This window comes from Nipponia nippon, unplaced genomic scaffold, assembly GCF_047370975.1.
Source record: "Nipponia nippon isolate SJK-2023a ecotype South Korea unplaced genomic scaffold, ASM4737097v1 scaffold_74, whole genome shotgun sequence".
Taxonomy (NCBI): Eukaryota; Metazoa; Chordata; class Aves; order Pelecaniformes; family Threskiornithidae; genus Nipponia; species Nipponia nippon.
Genome location: NW_028262396.1, coordinates 41264 through 53937, shown reverse-complemented (window position 1 = coordinate 53937; position 12674 = coordinate 41264). Strand labels below are relative to the sequence as shown.

General features: G+C 56.3%; 1 protein-coding gene and 1 long non-coding RNA gene across 2 annotated transcripts; one reads left to right on the top strand and one right to left on the bottom strand.

Moving 5' to 3' along the window:
• The first annotated feature begins 82 nt into the window (after positions 1-82).
• On the top strand, positions 83-2482 carry LOC148050680 (acrosin-like). The gene is made up of 5 exons (XM_087741102.1): positions 83-153; positions 469-669; positions 1008-1273; positions 1554-1699; positions 2123-2482. Exons 1-5 carry the CDS (start codon positions 83-85, stop codon positions 2480-2482), a joined length of 1044 nt encoding a protein of 347 aa, XP_087597228.1.
• Positions 2483-3324: 842 nt separating this feature from the next.
• On the bottom strand, positions 3325-9916 carry LOC148050679 (uncharacterized). The gene is made up of 4 exons (XR_015700873.1): positions 9801-9916; positions 9112-9241; positions 8373-8493; positions 3325-3449 (listed from the first exon to the last, which is right to left on the bottom strand). It is a non-coding gene; the product is annotated as an uncharacterized LOC148050679 (long non-coding RNA).
• Positions 9917-12674: the final 2758 nt, after the last annotated feature.

Here is a 12674-nt window from a genome sequence, read left to right as displayed (position 1 = left end):
TGACATCAGCCCCAGGGACAGGGCCACCGCGGGCAATGTCACTACTGCAGGCACTACGTCGGCTGCTGCACTGGTGGCAGCGATGAATTTGCTCCCCCTCCTCGTCCTGCTGGCCGTGTGCTGGCCTGTGCACGGCACATGGGACAGCTGTGGGTAAGTGGCCCAAGGCTCTGGGGGGGAGGCTGGGGCAACCATTATGGGGTTCACTGGAGGGTGCCCGCTTGTCCCCCGTGGCCACGCCACAGCTTCCCGAACCCCATGTGGGAGCCTCAGTTCCCTGCCAGCACCCAGGCTGCTGGCACAACTCATCTACGGGGCTCAAGCAGAAATGGGTGGATGGACGCACACCCCACGAGGTTCCCTGGCCCTGCTGTCCATGCAACGCCTTGTGGGGAGGGAAGACGGCTGACCTTCAGCCTCAACAGCAGCAAGCGGTCGAGCAGGACAGTAAGGAGTTTCTGGTTACAGAGGGACCTGCGGGCTCCGGCCCATGGCTGCTCACTACGGCACGTGGCGCGTCGTGGGGGGCAGAGATGCCCAGCCAGGGGCCTGGCCCTGGATCGTCAGCATCCAGGGTCCCTGGGAATTAGGCACAGGGCATATCTGCGGAGGCTCCCTCATCAGCCCACAGTGGGTCCTCACAGCAGCCCACTGCTTCATCAAGGCCAGGTAAGGAGGACCAGGGAACGGGCATATCCCCACAACACTAGCAGCTGCCCTGGACGCAGCACCACGCGCTACTCCCATCCCGTTTCCTTGCAGCACGCCCAGTGCCTGGGCACTCCAGAGCCCAGCTGAGAGACTGCTCAGGAGAAGGCTGAGGTCGTGCCACTGCTTCCTAGCAGCCTCCAGCTCGACATCCCTTGCGCCTAAGGCGTGCGAGGGCAGTCGCACCCTCCGTAGCGCTGCTGCCCTCTCTCCCCTATGAAGGAGAAGGCAGGGAACTGCTGGGCTGCTGCAGCACACAGCTCCGCTCCCCCTGACCCCTCTCTCCATCTGCCTTCCAGGCACATCGCCATGTGGCGCGTAGTGGTCGGGGCCACCCAGCTGACTCAGCTGGGCCCTGAGGTCCAAGTGCGCCATATTAAGCGGCTCCTGGTTCACCAACACTACAGTAATATCTCGGAGAGGAACGACATTGCCTTGCTGGAATTGGACCAGCCTGTCCAGTGCAGCTACTACGTACAGCTTGCCTGTGTGCCCGACGCCTCGCTGAGAGTGTCAGAGCTGACAACCTGCTACGTCAGTGGCTGGGGTTCCACGACCGCAAGATGTGAGTTCCCAAAAAGTGCTCGTGTCCTGAGTGCAAGCTTGGCACGCTGGGGAGACGGGCTGGGCTTCCTGAGAGCAGAGGCGAAAGCCAGAGTCAGGCTGCGGGGACGTCTGCCTACAGAGAGATGGGCCTGAGCCATTCCCCAAAGCAAGGCAGAAGGGAAACACCGGTACAATGCCTCTCACGACGCAAAGCCAAGCCCCACGGAAGGGGTTCACCCAGACAGGCGAGGAGAACTGCCAACGAGCTGCTGGGTGTTAATTCCTTTCTCTGCTCACAGCTGGAGGAGCAACGGATGTCCTGCAGGAGGCCAAGGTCCGCCTCATTGATGTCAACCTCTGTAACAGCAGCCGGTGGTACAGAGGGGCCATCCACAGCCACAACTTGTGTGCTGGCTATCCGCAGGGTGGCATCGACACCTGCCAGGTAGGAGCGTGCTACAAGTCAACCCCCGGCAGCACAGGCAGCCCTGACATAACCGCCCAAACGCACCCCAGCACAGGCTTTGCCTGGCAAGTCATCCTGCCACCGCTGGGTCTCCACCGCTCTTGGGGCTCACCTCCCCTTCCCCAAAAAGCCCATCTAGTGCTCTTGGCAGCCCAGAGCTCCAGATCCCAACCCTGGCACCTCCGTCTTCCACCCATCCAGGATCACTGTGCAGAGATGAGAGAGCCCTGCCTTACAGGCCCACCGCCCCCTCCCAGACAAGGTGCTGGAGGCTCCAGCACCTGAGCAGAGCCGTTCTGTGCAGTGAACGCAGCTCTGGCAGGTGCTGTGAGAGAGAAGGAGCTGACATAGTGCCAACAGTGGCCACCCAACAACACCTTAACGCTCTCTCTCCCGCTGCAGGGTGACAGCGGTGGTCCTCTCGTGTGCAAAGAGAACAAGGCCGACTACTTCTGGCTTGTTGGAGTGACCAGCTGGGGGAAAGGCTGTGCAAGAGCAAAACAGCCCGGGGTCTACACCTCCACTCAGCACTTCTACGACTGGATCCTGGTACAGATGGGACTGCACCCAGCGCTAAGGGCTGTGCCAACATCACGGGCATGGAGTCATTTTCTCACCGCCTCAACCCCCGTTCAGAGGCCAAGGCCAATACCAACACAATCGGGCAGGTTTAGCTCCTGCCCACTTCCACTCCAGAAGCTGCTGAAGTTCTTTACTCACGTGCAGGAGCTCCTGCAGGTCCTATGGGGAAAAAAGGCTTGAGCAGCAGGAGGAACAGGATCCAGCGCAGCCTGCAGTGTACCACAACCAGTTCTTTCCGGGGCAATGCCTGCTGATCCAAAGGCAGCCTCAGTGTCAAAGGCCTGCTCTGTCCTGCCCACGCTCCGCTGAGTGCTCACAAATGCTCAAGCTGACTTAGCTCTTGAAATAAAGTTGCCAATTTTCACAGCTAACCATGCGTCAGTCCACTTCAGTCTCCTGTGCAAGGCAAGGACTTCCATGCCCGGCACCTGCAAAATGAGGCTGCAGGCAGACAGGAGGGCACAAAGGGAAAGAGTCACTCAAGGGGGCTGAAACCATGCCCGGTCAGAGAGGAGGGTGAGGGTGCCGCCGAAGAAGGGAACACAGGTCATAGCGGGCTCGAGGTCTTGGGGACAGCAGCTGGCAACACAAAGTGTCTTAGGCCGGCTACTGGTGGGATCCCTGTGTGTGTGTGTACAATGCACCGGTGAACTCGAAACTGCACTCTCTCATGACCCAGGAGACATGGATCTAGAAAGACCCAAGGTTTGCACTAACGACTCGGTAAGGAGCTTGACATCCAGCCACAGGTATGACATGGACTTCAGTTCCATACTGTTATTTGAGGAAACTAGGAACATGCTGTGCTTATGAATCTGGGGAGTGAAGGTGGCTTTATGTTTCACTAGCAAACATCCAATCCTGATCATCTGCAAAGGCAGAGAAGGCCGGGGCTGTGGTCATGTTTGTGTAAGTGGTGGTTACGTACACGTGGGTGCGGGTAAAGGCATTGCTCTCTCTATGCGAATCTGCTTTGCCGTTCACATTAACTGTGTAAGCCTGCGTGCGTGTTTGCGTACCTGGCTCTTTGGAATGCAGCGTAAGTCTCTTCAACACACGCACGGCAACAGCAGCAGCCACATCCATCAGGCTGGGATAGGACAAGCTTCCTGGGTGTGAGAGCCCACCTGATTCAGCTCTAGTCGACCTGAAAGGAGAAATCCCCCGTCTGCACACGTCTACTGGATCTGGCTGCTCTGGGAAGTACAAGGCCTGGTACTTCACACCAGGTTAGTGCTGCCTCCTCTCCTCTGCACGGGCAGCTTTGTGAAGTCCCCTATGGTTTGCCTGTCCAAAGCTCCAAGAGAAGAAACTGAGCTCCACCTGGGGGTTTCTGCTGCAGGGTCCTTTCACAGTGATCCAACCCCAGACCAGCCCTGCCATGGGCTGACCCCGCTGACCCCTCACTTGCCCCCGCTGCTCTTTGGCCTGGAGTCAGACCCAGCCAAGAACTATGATCTGCTGCAGAGCAGCGCAGGGCCAGAGCTTCTGCAAGTCCTGAAGGAGATCGAACTGCAGAAAGTGCTTTTTGAACAGCACATGGAGTCTGGGGACAGCCAGGTCAGGAAGGGCAGGCATCCCGCCCTGCTGCCTACCAAACTGCACTCCTAAGCCCTCCTGCTGCCACTGCTCCGGGCCTCTTGCTGCTCCATCCCCTTCTGTTGCTCCGTGCTGGAACCCTATCCCCAAACCACCAGACCCCCCCCGCCCCCAGCTACCCAAGCTCAGCCTTAGAGCTACCCTGCAGCTTTGGCTCAGTGGCACCGCTGACTGATGGAGCACTGGGGTAGCAAACTGTGCGCTGGGGAGACTGCCAGCCCTGCTAGGAGGGCAGCTCAGGGGACCCTGTGCTCTCTGCTGGACGTTCAAGATGAGGCCTCTTGTCAAAAACCCTGACTTGCTCAGGGAGGGACCATGAGACAGCATCATCTCCATAGCCAGAACAGCTCCTTTCAAACCATCATCAAGGTGAAGCAAAGGGCATGCCCCAGTCTCCAGAGATCCCAGCGCAGCTGGAGGCACGCTGTGCACCCCTGGGTGGGAACAGAGCTGGCAGCTGCAGCACCAGCACTTGCCAGGGGCCAAGAGCACAGCAAGAGGAGGATGGGATGGATGGTCCTGGCAGCTTCAGAGGCAGGACCTTGTGCGGCTAGTGCGGAGGGGACGTGCCGAGGCGGGAAGCAGCTCAGGGTATGCCTGCTCAAGCACCTCCAAGTCCTTCATGACTCCAGGAGGTGGAGATGTGGCTGGTGCTTGGCAGGCCTCGTCCTCTTGTGAGGTCTGTGGGTGCTGGGGCTGATCAACCAGGTGGGCTGCAACCACACGCCAGCCCCATGACTGAAAGGCTCACTCTCCTCTTGCTCGTGAGCTAGTCCAGCTTCGAGTTCACTAGCCAACTGCACATGCCCACAATGCTCCCACCAGCAGCTGGCCCCAGACACTCGCTGTTTCCAACTGCTGGGGCCCTGTGACCTGTGTTCCCTTCTGCCGCTGCTAGCAGCCAGGCCTCTGGACAAACCCCCGTCACGCTGGGGACACAGAGTGGGGCCGCACAGAAAAGGATTTGGAATCGCTCTCAAAAAGAAGGTAGGACGGACTGTGGTGATCAGGTGCAGGGCTCAGGCAAACAAGCAAACCAGCCAGCACTTTGCTTATGGGTGACTGGCTCCTTGATCCACCCTTCTCCCCATTTGCCATGCTTATACATCCCCCTCCTCTTCCTTCACTCCTCCCTTTCTCTGCCCTTGTCTCCTCCCAAACAAGGCACCCACCCCCGGTTATTTTTTTTCCCCCTTGCTCCCAGGTTTGCCCCATCTGTGATCAGAGTTGGTGTTTCAGGTGCCGTTAGCTAGGTCACCTTGGACTTCCATGGCATTACTGATGCGGTTTCCTGGGTACTGCTGTCCCTGACAGATTCCCCTCCCCAAAATGACCCCAGCTCTTCCTTCAATTATCTGTGAAGTGCGGACACCTCTCGCATCATTCCCCCTTAACCACCTGCAAAATCTGGTGCTGGAACAGCAGAGTATCCACAGAAGACAAGTTGTCTTCTCTAAGGCCTTCTTCCATCTGCTCTAAGCAGATATGGGGCACCACCTTCAGCTCCATTCTCAAAAACCAAAGCAGCCTTGAGTCCAGTTTGCCTGGGGCCCAGTTCTGGTGCCTGTGAAGCCATGCGACGCCTCAAAGGCCTTGAGAAGAGCAGCTATTCCACTTTCAGACAGAGCCTGCCCTGTCACCCCAGGGACCAGCCTGCGCACTCAGCTCTGGGCCTTAGCTCTAACCCCACAAGCCAGGATGGCAGCACCAAGCTCCCGCACCTTTCACCAGCTCTGAGGCTGCCGTCCTTCAAGCCACTGCTCTCCACCCTGCTCAGCAAATGCAACGCACGTGGCTGCCTCCTGCTTTTCTCCCATGACTGCCCTGCACTCCAGCATGTGAGCAAGGCTCCACCATACAGCTGTGGAAGGCAGACTGGTGAGGTGAGGTTGATACAGGATTTACCAAAGAAGCCCTGGAGAACAGCATGTGGGGCTGAGGGGTTCAGAATCAGAACCGTTTAGGCTGGAAAAGACCTTTAAGATCATTGAGCCCAATCATTAACCTAACACTACCAACTCCACCACTAAACCATGTCCCTAAGCACCACATCTACACCTCTTTTAAATACCTCCAGGCGTGAGAACTCAACCACTTCCCTGGGCAGCCTGTTCCAATGCTTGACCACCCTTTTGGTGAAGAAATTTTTCCTAATATCCAATTTAAATGCCCCCTGGAGCAACTTCTGGCCATTTCCTCTCATTCTATCGCTTGCTACATGAGAAAAGAGACCACCCCCCACCTCACTACAGTCTCATTTCAGGCAGTTGTAGAGAGCAATAAGGTCTCCCCTCAGCCTCCTCCTCTCCAGGCTGAACAACCCCAGCTGCCTCAGCCGCTCCTCACAGGACTTGTGCTCTAGACCCTTCAGCAGCTTCGTTGCCCTTCTTTGGACACGCTCCAGCACCTCACTGTCCTTGTAGTGAGGGGCCCAAAACTGAACACAGGATTTGAGGTGCGGCCTCACCAGTGCCCAGTACAGGGGGACGATCACTGCCCTGGTCCTGCTGGCCACACTAATTCTGATACAAGCCAGGATGCCAGTGGCCTTCTTGGCCACCTGGGCACACTGCTGGCTCATGTTCATCTGCCTGTCGACCAACACCCCCAGGTCCTTTTCCATCAGGCAGCTCTCCAGCCACTCCTCCCCAAGCCTGTAGCGTTGCATGGGGTTGTTAGGACCCAAGCGCAGGACCCAGCACTGAGCCTTGTTAGATCTCATACAATTGTCAAGGAGAAAGTGCAAGAGAAGGATTAGGAGCAACAAAAGGATATGGATGAGGAGAAGTTGGACTAAAAGGTGTAGGAGAAGGAAGAACACAAGGAGGAAGATGAGGATGAGGAGGACGAAATAGGATGAAGATGAAAGGAACAGGAGAAGGAGAAAGATGAGAAATGAGCAAGAGGAAGAAGAAGAGGAGGAGGTGGACGAAGAACAGGAGAAGCAATAGGAAAAGGAACAGGAATAAGATGAGGAAGAGGAGGAGGAGGAGAAGGAGAAGAAACAAAAGGAGGAGGGGGGACAGGAGAATGAGAGGGAAGAGAAAGAAGAGGAGGAAAAAGAGCAAGAAAATTAGAGGAGGAGAAGAAGGAGGAATAACAGGATGAAGAGGAGAAAGAAAAAGAGCAATATGAAGTAGGAGAAGATGAAGTGGAGAAGATGAAGAGAAGGAATATGGTGAAGAACAGGAGGAGGAGGAGAAGGAAAGAGGAGAAGGAAGAGGAGGAAGTAGAAGAAGAGGAGAAGGTGGAAGAAGAACAGAAGGAACAGGAGGATGAGGATAAAGAGCAGGAGGGTAAACAGAGTAACAGAATAACAGGAAGAGGAAGAAAAACAGAAGGAAATAGGAGGAAGAGTTGGAGGAGGAGGAGAAGGAGGGGTATAAGGAGAAGGACTATGAAGAACAAGAACGGGAGGAGGATGAACATGCAGAGGGTAAACATGCAGAGGTGTATGAGGAGGAGAAAGTGAAGGAGACTGAGGAAGAGGAAGAAGAGGTGGAGGAAGAACTGGATGAAGACAAAAAGGAGGACAAAGAAAAAGAAGAGGAGGAGGAGGGGGAGCTGTGGGAAGAACAGGATGAAGAACATGAGAAAGAACCAGAAGAGGAAGAACAAGAGCAGGGAAAGGAGGAGTATGAGGAGGAACATAAAAAGGAAAAGAAGGAAGGACAAGAGGAGGAGGAAGAAGAGGAGGTAGAGGGGGAAGAAATGGAGGAAGAGAATGAACAGGAGGAGGAGAAACAGGAGGAGGACGAGTGCAGGAGGAGGAAGGGGAAGAGAATCAGGAGAAGAATGGGGGGATGAGGAGGAAGAAGATGAAGAGAAGAAAGAACAGGAAGAGCAGGATGAGGAAGAGGAGGAGGAAGAACATGAGAAAGAGAGGAAAGAAGAGGAGATGGAGGAAGAGGAGGAAGAACAGGCTAAGGAGGAGGGGGAGAATAAAGAAAAGGAGGAGGACGAAAAAACGGAGGACAAAGAAAAGGAGGAAGATGGGAAGAAACATGAACAGAAGGAGGAAGAGGAAGAACAGGAGGAGGAAGAAAAGAAAGCAAAAGAATAGGAGGCAGAGGAAGAACGGGAGGAAGGGAGAAGAAGGGCAGGAGAAGGAAGAACAGAAGGAGGAGGAGGAGGAGGAGGAAAAGAAAGAGGATGAGGAGGAAGCAAAGCAGGAGGAGGAGGGAGGAGGAGGAACAGGAGGAGAAGGAAGAACACGAAGAACAAGAGAAGGAGGAGGAGGTGGAAAACGATGACGAAGAACCAGAGGAGGAGGAGCAGGAGGAGGAAGAAAAGGAGGAGGAAGAACAGGGAAGAGGAAGAGGAAGAGAAAGAGGAGAAGGAGGCGGAGGAAGCACCCCCAAATTCACTCTAGAGTGTCAGCACATGAAAATCCTTGGCTGGAGCACCTGCTGCACCCATTTGCCCATGAGGATTCACTAAATCCAAGCCTGTTGGTGAAGCCATTACTCACAGGAGTCGTTCTGCGTCCTGGCCATCACTCCTCTCGGGAACAGACGGGAAAGCTCTGGATGACAAAGGCTGTCAGGATGCGCTCCAGAAACAGAAGACCAGTGCCAGAAGATCCCCATCACCTAATCGCATAGAAATAATGCCAGCTCAATGAAATGATTATTGGAAATGAAACACACAGAACAGCACCCGCCATCGAAACTCTTTCACTGGTAGTTTTAGCTGCAGCAGAGCTGCAGGCTGACGACCTTACCATCACTGTCACAGGACCCCAAAAGAAATAATAACTGCCAAACGGGAACTCTACCCATAGCCCATATCTATCCAGCCTTTAAAGGTAGAACAGCTCAGCCTACAGCTCTGGAGGGATACACCAGACTATGCTTATATGCTATATATGCTTATATGCTTATATGCTATATATGTCTACCTACTCGATGATCTGTCCAGAAAGTCAAATCCTAATTACCTTTGAAAGAGGATGGAATTGGGAGGGGGAAGGGGGGAGAAAGAAAGCAAGCAATTGCTGGAAAAAAGGGAAAGGGTAGACATGCAATTAAAAAAGACAGGAGCCGAGTTATCCTGAAGGCCAGCTCAGCCCCACTCACTTTTGCTGGTGAAAAGCTGTGCAGCTTGGAGGAAAAATCCTGACTTTGGTGCTGGGATGCACACAGGTGTCAGAGTTCAGATCTGCAACAGCAGAAAAACCTTGACACGGCTCCTGTTCACTGTCCTCATACCTGTGTGCTTGCTGTGGCTTCCTCGTTTCCCTGGCGTCCTCCCAGACTAACAGGGACGTGGCATCTGTCCAGTCCACGTGCCACGAGGAGAAACAGGTTTGACCACGAAGGGGGTAGCAAACAACTGCACCTGCAGAGGCAAAGGGGCAGCCGCACCTCAGCTTCGCAGCTGCCCGGAGCTGCCCTGAGCCCCAGGAGCCCCTGGCACCCCGGCATTTGCTTGGCCCTGGAGCCCTGCGGGGCCTGCCGGCCCCAGGGAGGCCTGGGGACAGAAGGGAAGGACAGTGGTCAGCCCCTGTGGGGAGAGCGACGGGGCTCTGTCCTTCCTTCTGGCCGCAGGAGGATGCCCTGGGCCACGCCAGCACAGGCCGTCTCTCCTCCTCACCGCCCGGGGCAAGGCGAGGCCTGAGGGAGGCCCTGGGTGCTGGGCTCAGCACGGGCGCTGGGACCGGGGGCAGAGCCCCATCTCCTGCCAGCTGCCGGCCTGGCCCATGCCAGCGGCTCCCGTCACACAGCACAGACAGAGCCAAATTTTGGGAAAGACTTGCCGATCCGGGGCAAATCCAGGGAAGCTCCCTCCTACCACCTCCCCTCCCCTCCTGCCCTCTCCCCTGACCTCCCCTCCCTCCCTGCGCAGGCCCAGACCCCCTGAGCAGACCGAGGGACGGCAGAGCTGTGCACACAAACACCTTGCGCTGCTGAGAGAGCAGCTCCCGGCGCCACGGCCCTTCTGGAGGCCGTCTCTCCGCAGGCCCCGTGTCCCGGCGGGCTGAGGAGCTGCTGCGCTGCGGGGGGCAGCGGGCGCAGGGCGGCTCTGGGAGGAGAGGCCCGGGCTGCCTGAGCCTGCCCGGCAACAGCCGCCCCATTGGCCACGGCTGGCTGAGCCAATCAGCAGAGCCGGAGGCGAGCTGTCAGTCAGAGCCAGGCTGGGGCGGGGCCGGAGGGGGCCGAGGCCCAGGGGCCTGAGGAGCAAGGGGCGGGAGCCGGGCTGGGGGCAGCCGGGGCCCGGGGGGAGCAGGGCCAGGGCCAGGGCCAGGGCCAGGCCACAGGGCCAGGGGAGCTGCAGGAGCAGGAGCAGGTATGTGCCAGTGCGGATGGGCCTGGGGCAGGGTCCTGGAGGCCTCACTGCCCACAGGCCCCGCCATGGCCCAGTCCCCAGCCCTGGGCCTGAGTGCTCAGCCCAGGGCCAGCCCCAGCAGCAGGGTCAGAGCGGTTCCTGCTGCTGCCCCGAGGGTCGCCAGCCCCAGCCCTGACAGCTGGGGGTGGGTGTTGGATGTCCGCAGGCCAGGGGAAGGTAGAGCGGCCTCCTCTCCCACAGGCAGCTGCAGGCTTTGGAGCAGGCATGGTGTGGTGGGGACAGGCCAGGGGCCTTTGCTGTCCCCAGGCCTTCGTGTGGGTCTGGTGCTGATGGACAGCCCCGTCTCTGCTGACAGCCTTTGATAAATGGGGATTTCCAGACATGGAAGTTGTTTCTCCCTCCTGGTGGGAGCACGCAGTGGGGCTTTGTTGTCAGAGAAGCAAGCGGGGAACGTTCCTGGCTGGATGCAGCTCCCCTGGCAGATGGCTGTGCCCCTCTCTGGGCCCCGAGGTCTGATACCTGCCTTTCCCCCAGCCAAGCTGTGCTGCCGGCTTTTGGGAAATGGGGTGCAGAGGGCGGATGGTTTTACCACAGCCGGGAAGTTCCAGTCAACCTGTCAGGGATTTTCTTCTTCCTGGTTCTTGCAGTAACACTTTTTTGTTTTTAAATAAATGTATTTTTTCCAAGGAAACTTCACCACGGAAAGTGCAGTGTTTAGCTGTGATTGCTCTCTGTGTGGATTGGGTCTGTCCTCAGCTGGGCACACAGCAGCTTTCAGATGAGGAATGGGACTATTGCAGGGTGAAGTGAGTAATGGGGATCCCAAGCCTGTTTTGTTCAAGGCAATGGGGTGAAAATGTGCGGTTAGAGCTGTCTGTGTGGCTGACCCTTTTGATTGCAGTGCTCCCCTCTAGTTCTCTGTAATGCTCATTTCTACTGCTCAGCTCCACCAGGTTTAAATTCCTGTAAGTTGATGCTACGCTTTGCAACTGTTTCTGCTTGATTCTTCACAGATTTGAAAATTCCCTGTTCGGGTCTCTCTACTTTCATCTGCCCCCTGTCCTGCAGAACCGTATTTGACTGCAGGGGCTGCAGAGTCTGTGTTTCCTCCCCGCGGTGAGGAAAATACGGACAGGGAAAAAAATAGTTAGCAATTTTGAAAAGACCCCTTTCTTTGTGCTCATTTTCACATTCAATGTACCTGTTGTGGGTTCTTAAATGATGTGAGTTACTCTGAGTCTTAACAATCCCTTGTTTGCATGCCTGTGCTCAGGAGGTGCCTCAGAAACTCTGTTTGGGCGTTGCCTATGCCAGACAAGGAACCGTAGGCCTTTCTGAAAAACAGCTCCTGGGTGAGTTAGTTCCTCGGCCACAACAGCAGGGTTTTTGTTTGCATCTGCCAGAGCTCAGGAGCAAACCCTGCTGACAGAAGCCCTGGGAAGAAAGGGAAGACTGGAGAGAGCAGAACAGAACAGTAGAGGTGCGCTGCTTTACCCCAGATGGTGTCACACTTCCTGGCACGGTGACTCTGGGTAAGGGTGCTCTCAGGGTGTTTTGTCACCTTCTCCAGTGCTCACCACCAGAGAGCCGACAGCGCTGGGGGAAGGGCAGCGCCCCCTTTCTTTGTGCAGCCCAGGAACTTGTCACGCTGCGTAACCTTCTGCGCAAACAGAAGTGGCTGATAGTCGACTTCTTCAGGGAGCCTGGTGTGGGCACAAGGAAGATGCTGGGAGCAGACTTCCTTCAAGTCACCAAAGGGGTCTGTAGGGAGTAGAACAGGAGTGAACTGCTGCCACTGCCGTATGTCCTTGCGTGCAGAGCCAGGCTGGTTCCAGTGGAGGCAATGGTGGCGGTTCAGCAAGGGGCACTTTCTCTTGTCTTACCCTCAGAGGACGACTGCCACAGTTTGGAAAGGTGGAGGGGAAAGGGAGGGCAAGGCTGCGAGAAGTGGGATGTCATCTAGAGCGGGTTGTGGGAGTGAGGGTACCCGTTGCCTCATGGTCTCCAAAGGGAGTCGCTGCTCAGTTCTGTGGCTGCCCAGATCCTGCTGCAGACACTGACCTGGCATCATGTTTCCCAGTGTCGGTACTCGACCTTTCCCCCACCAGTCTCGTATCTCTATTCCCATTGCGCTGCCTTCCAGCACATATCTGTGCAGCACGGCTCCCCCTGAGCCTCGCTTCCCACAGGGACAGCGGTACGGAGCTGTGAGGAGCACGCTCAGGTCTACAAGGGTTTGGCAATGCAGGTGTTAACTGATACCCTAGCCCAAGCCAAAATGAGCCGTCTGAAAACCGAGGGGGCTGGGAAGTTTGGCCTGTTAACAGCCGAGAGGTCTGCTGAAGGCAGCGAAAGCCGGGTAAAGTTGTTAATGCTTAAACCTGCCAGGTTTTCTTTGTGCTGTTCTTCCCTGCAGAAGACCAGCCAAGCTCATCCCACTTACCTCTGGGGCAAGCCTTGATGTTTTTGTGACCCCACTGCCATG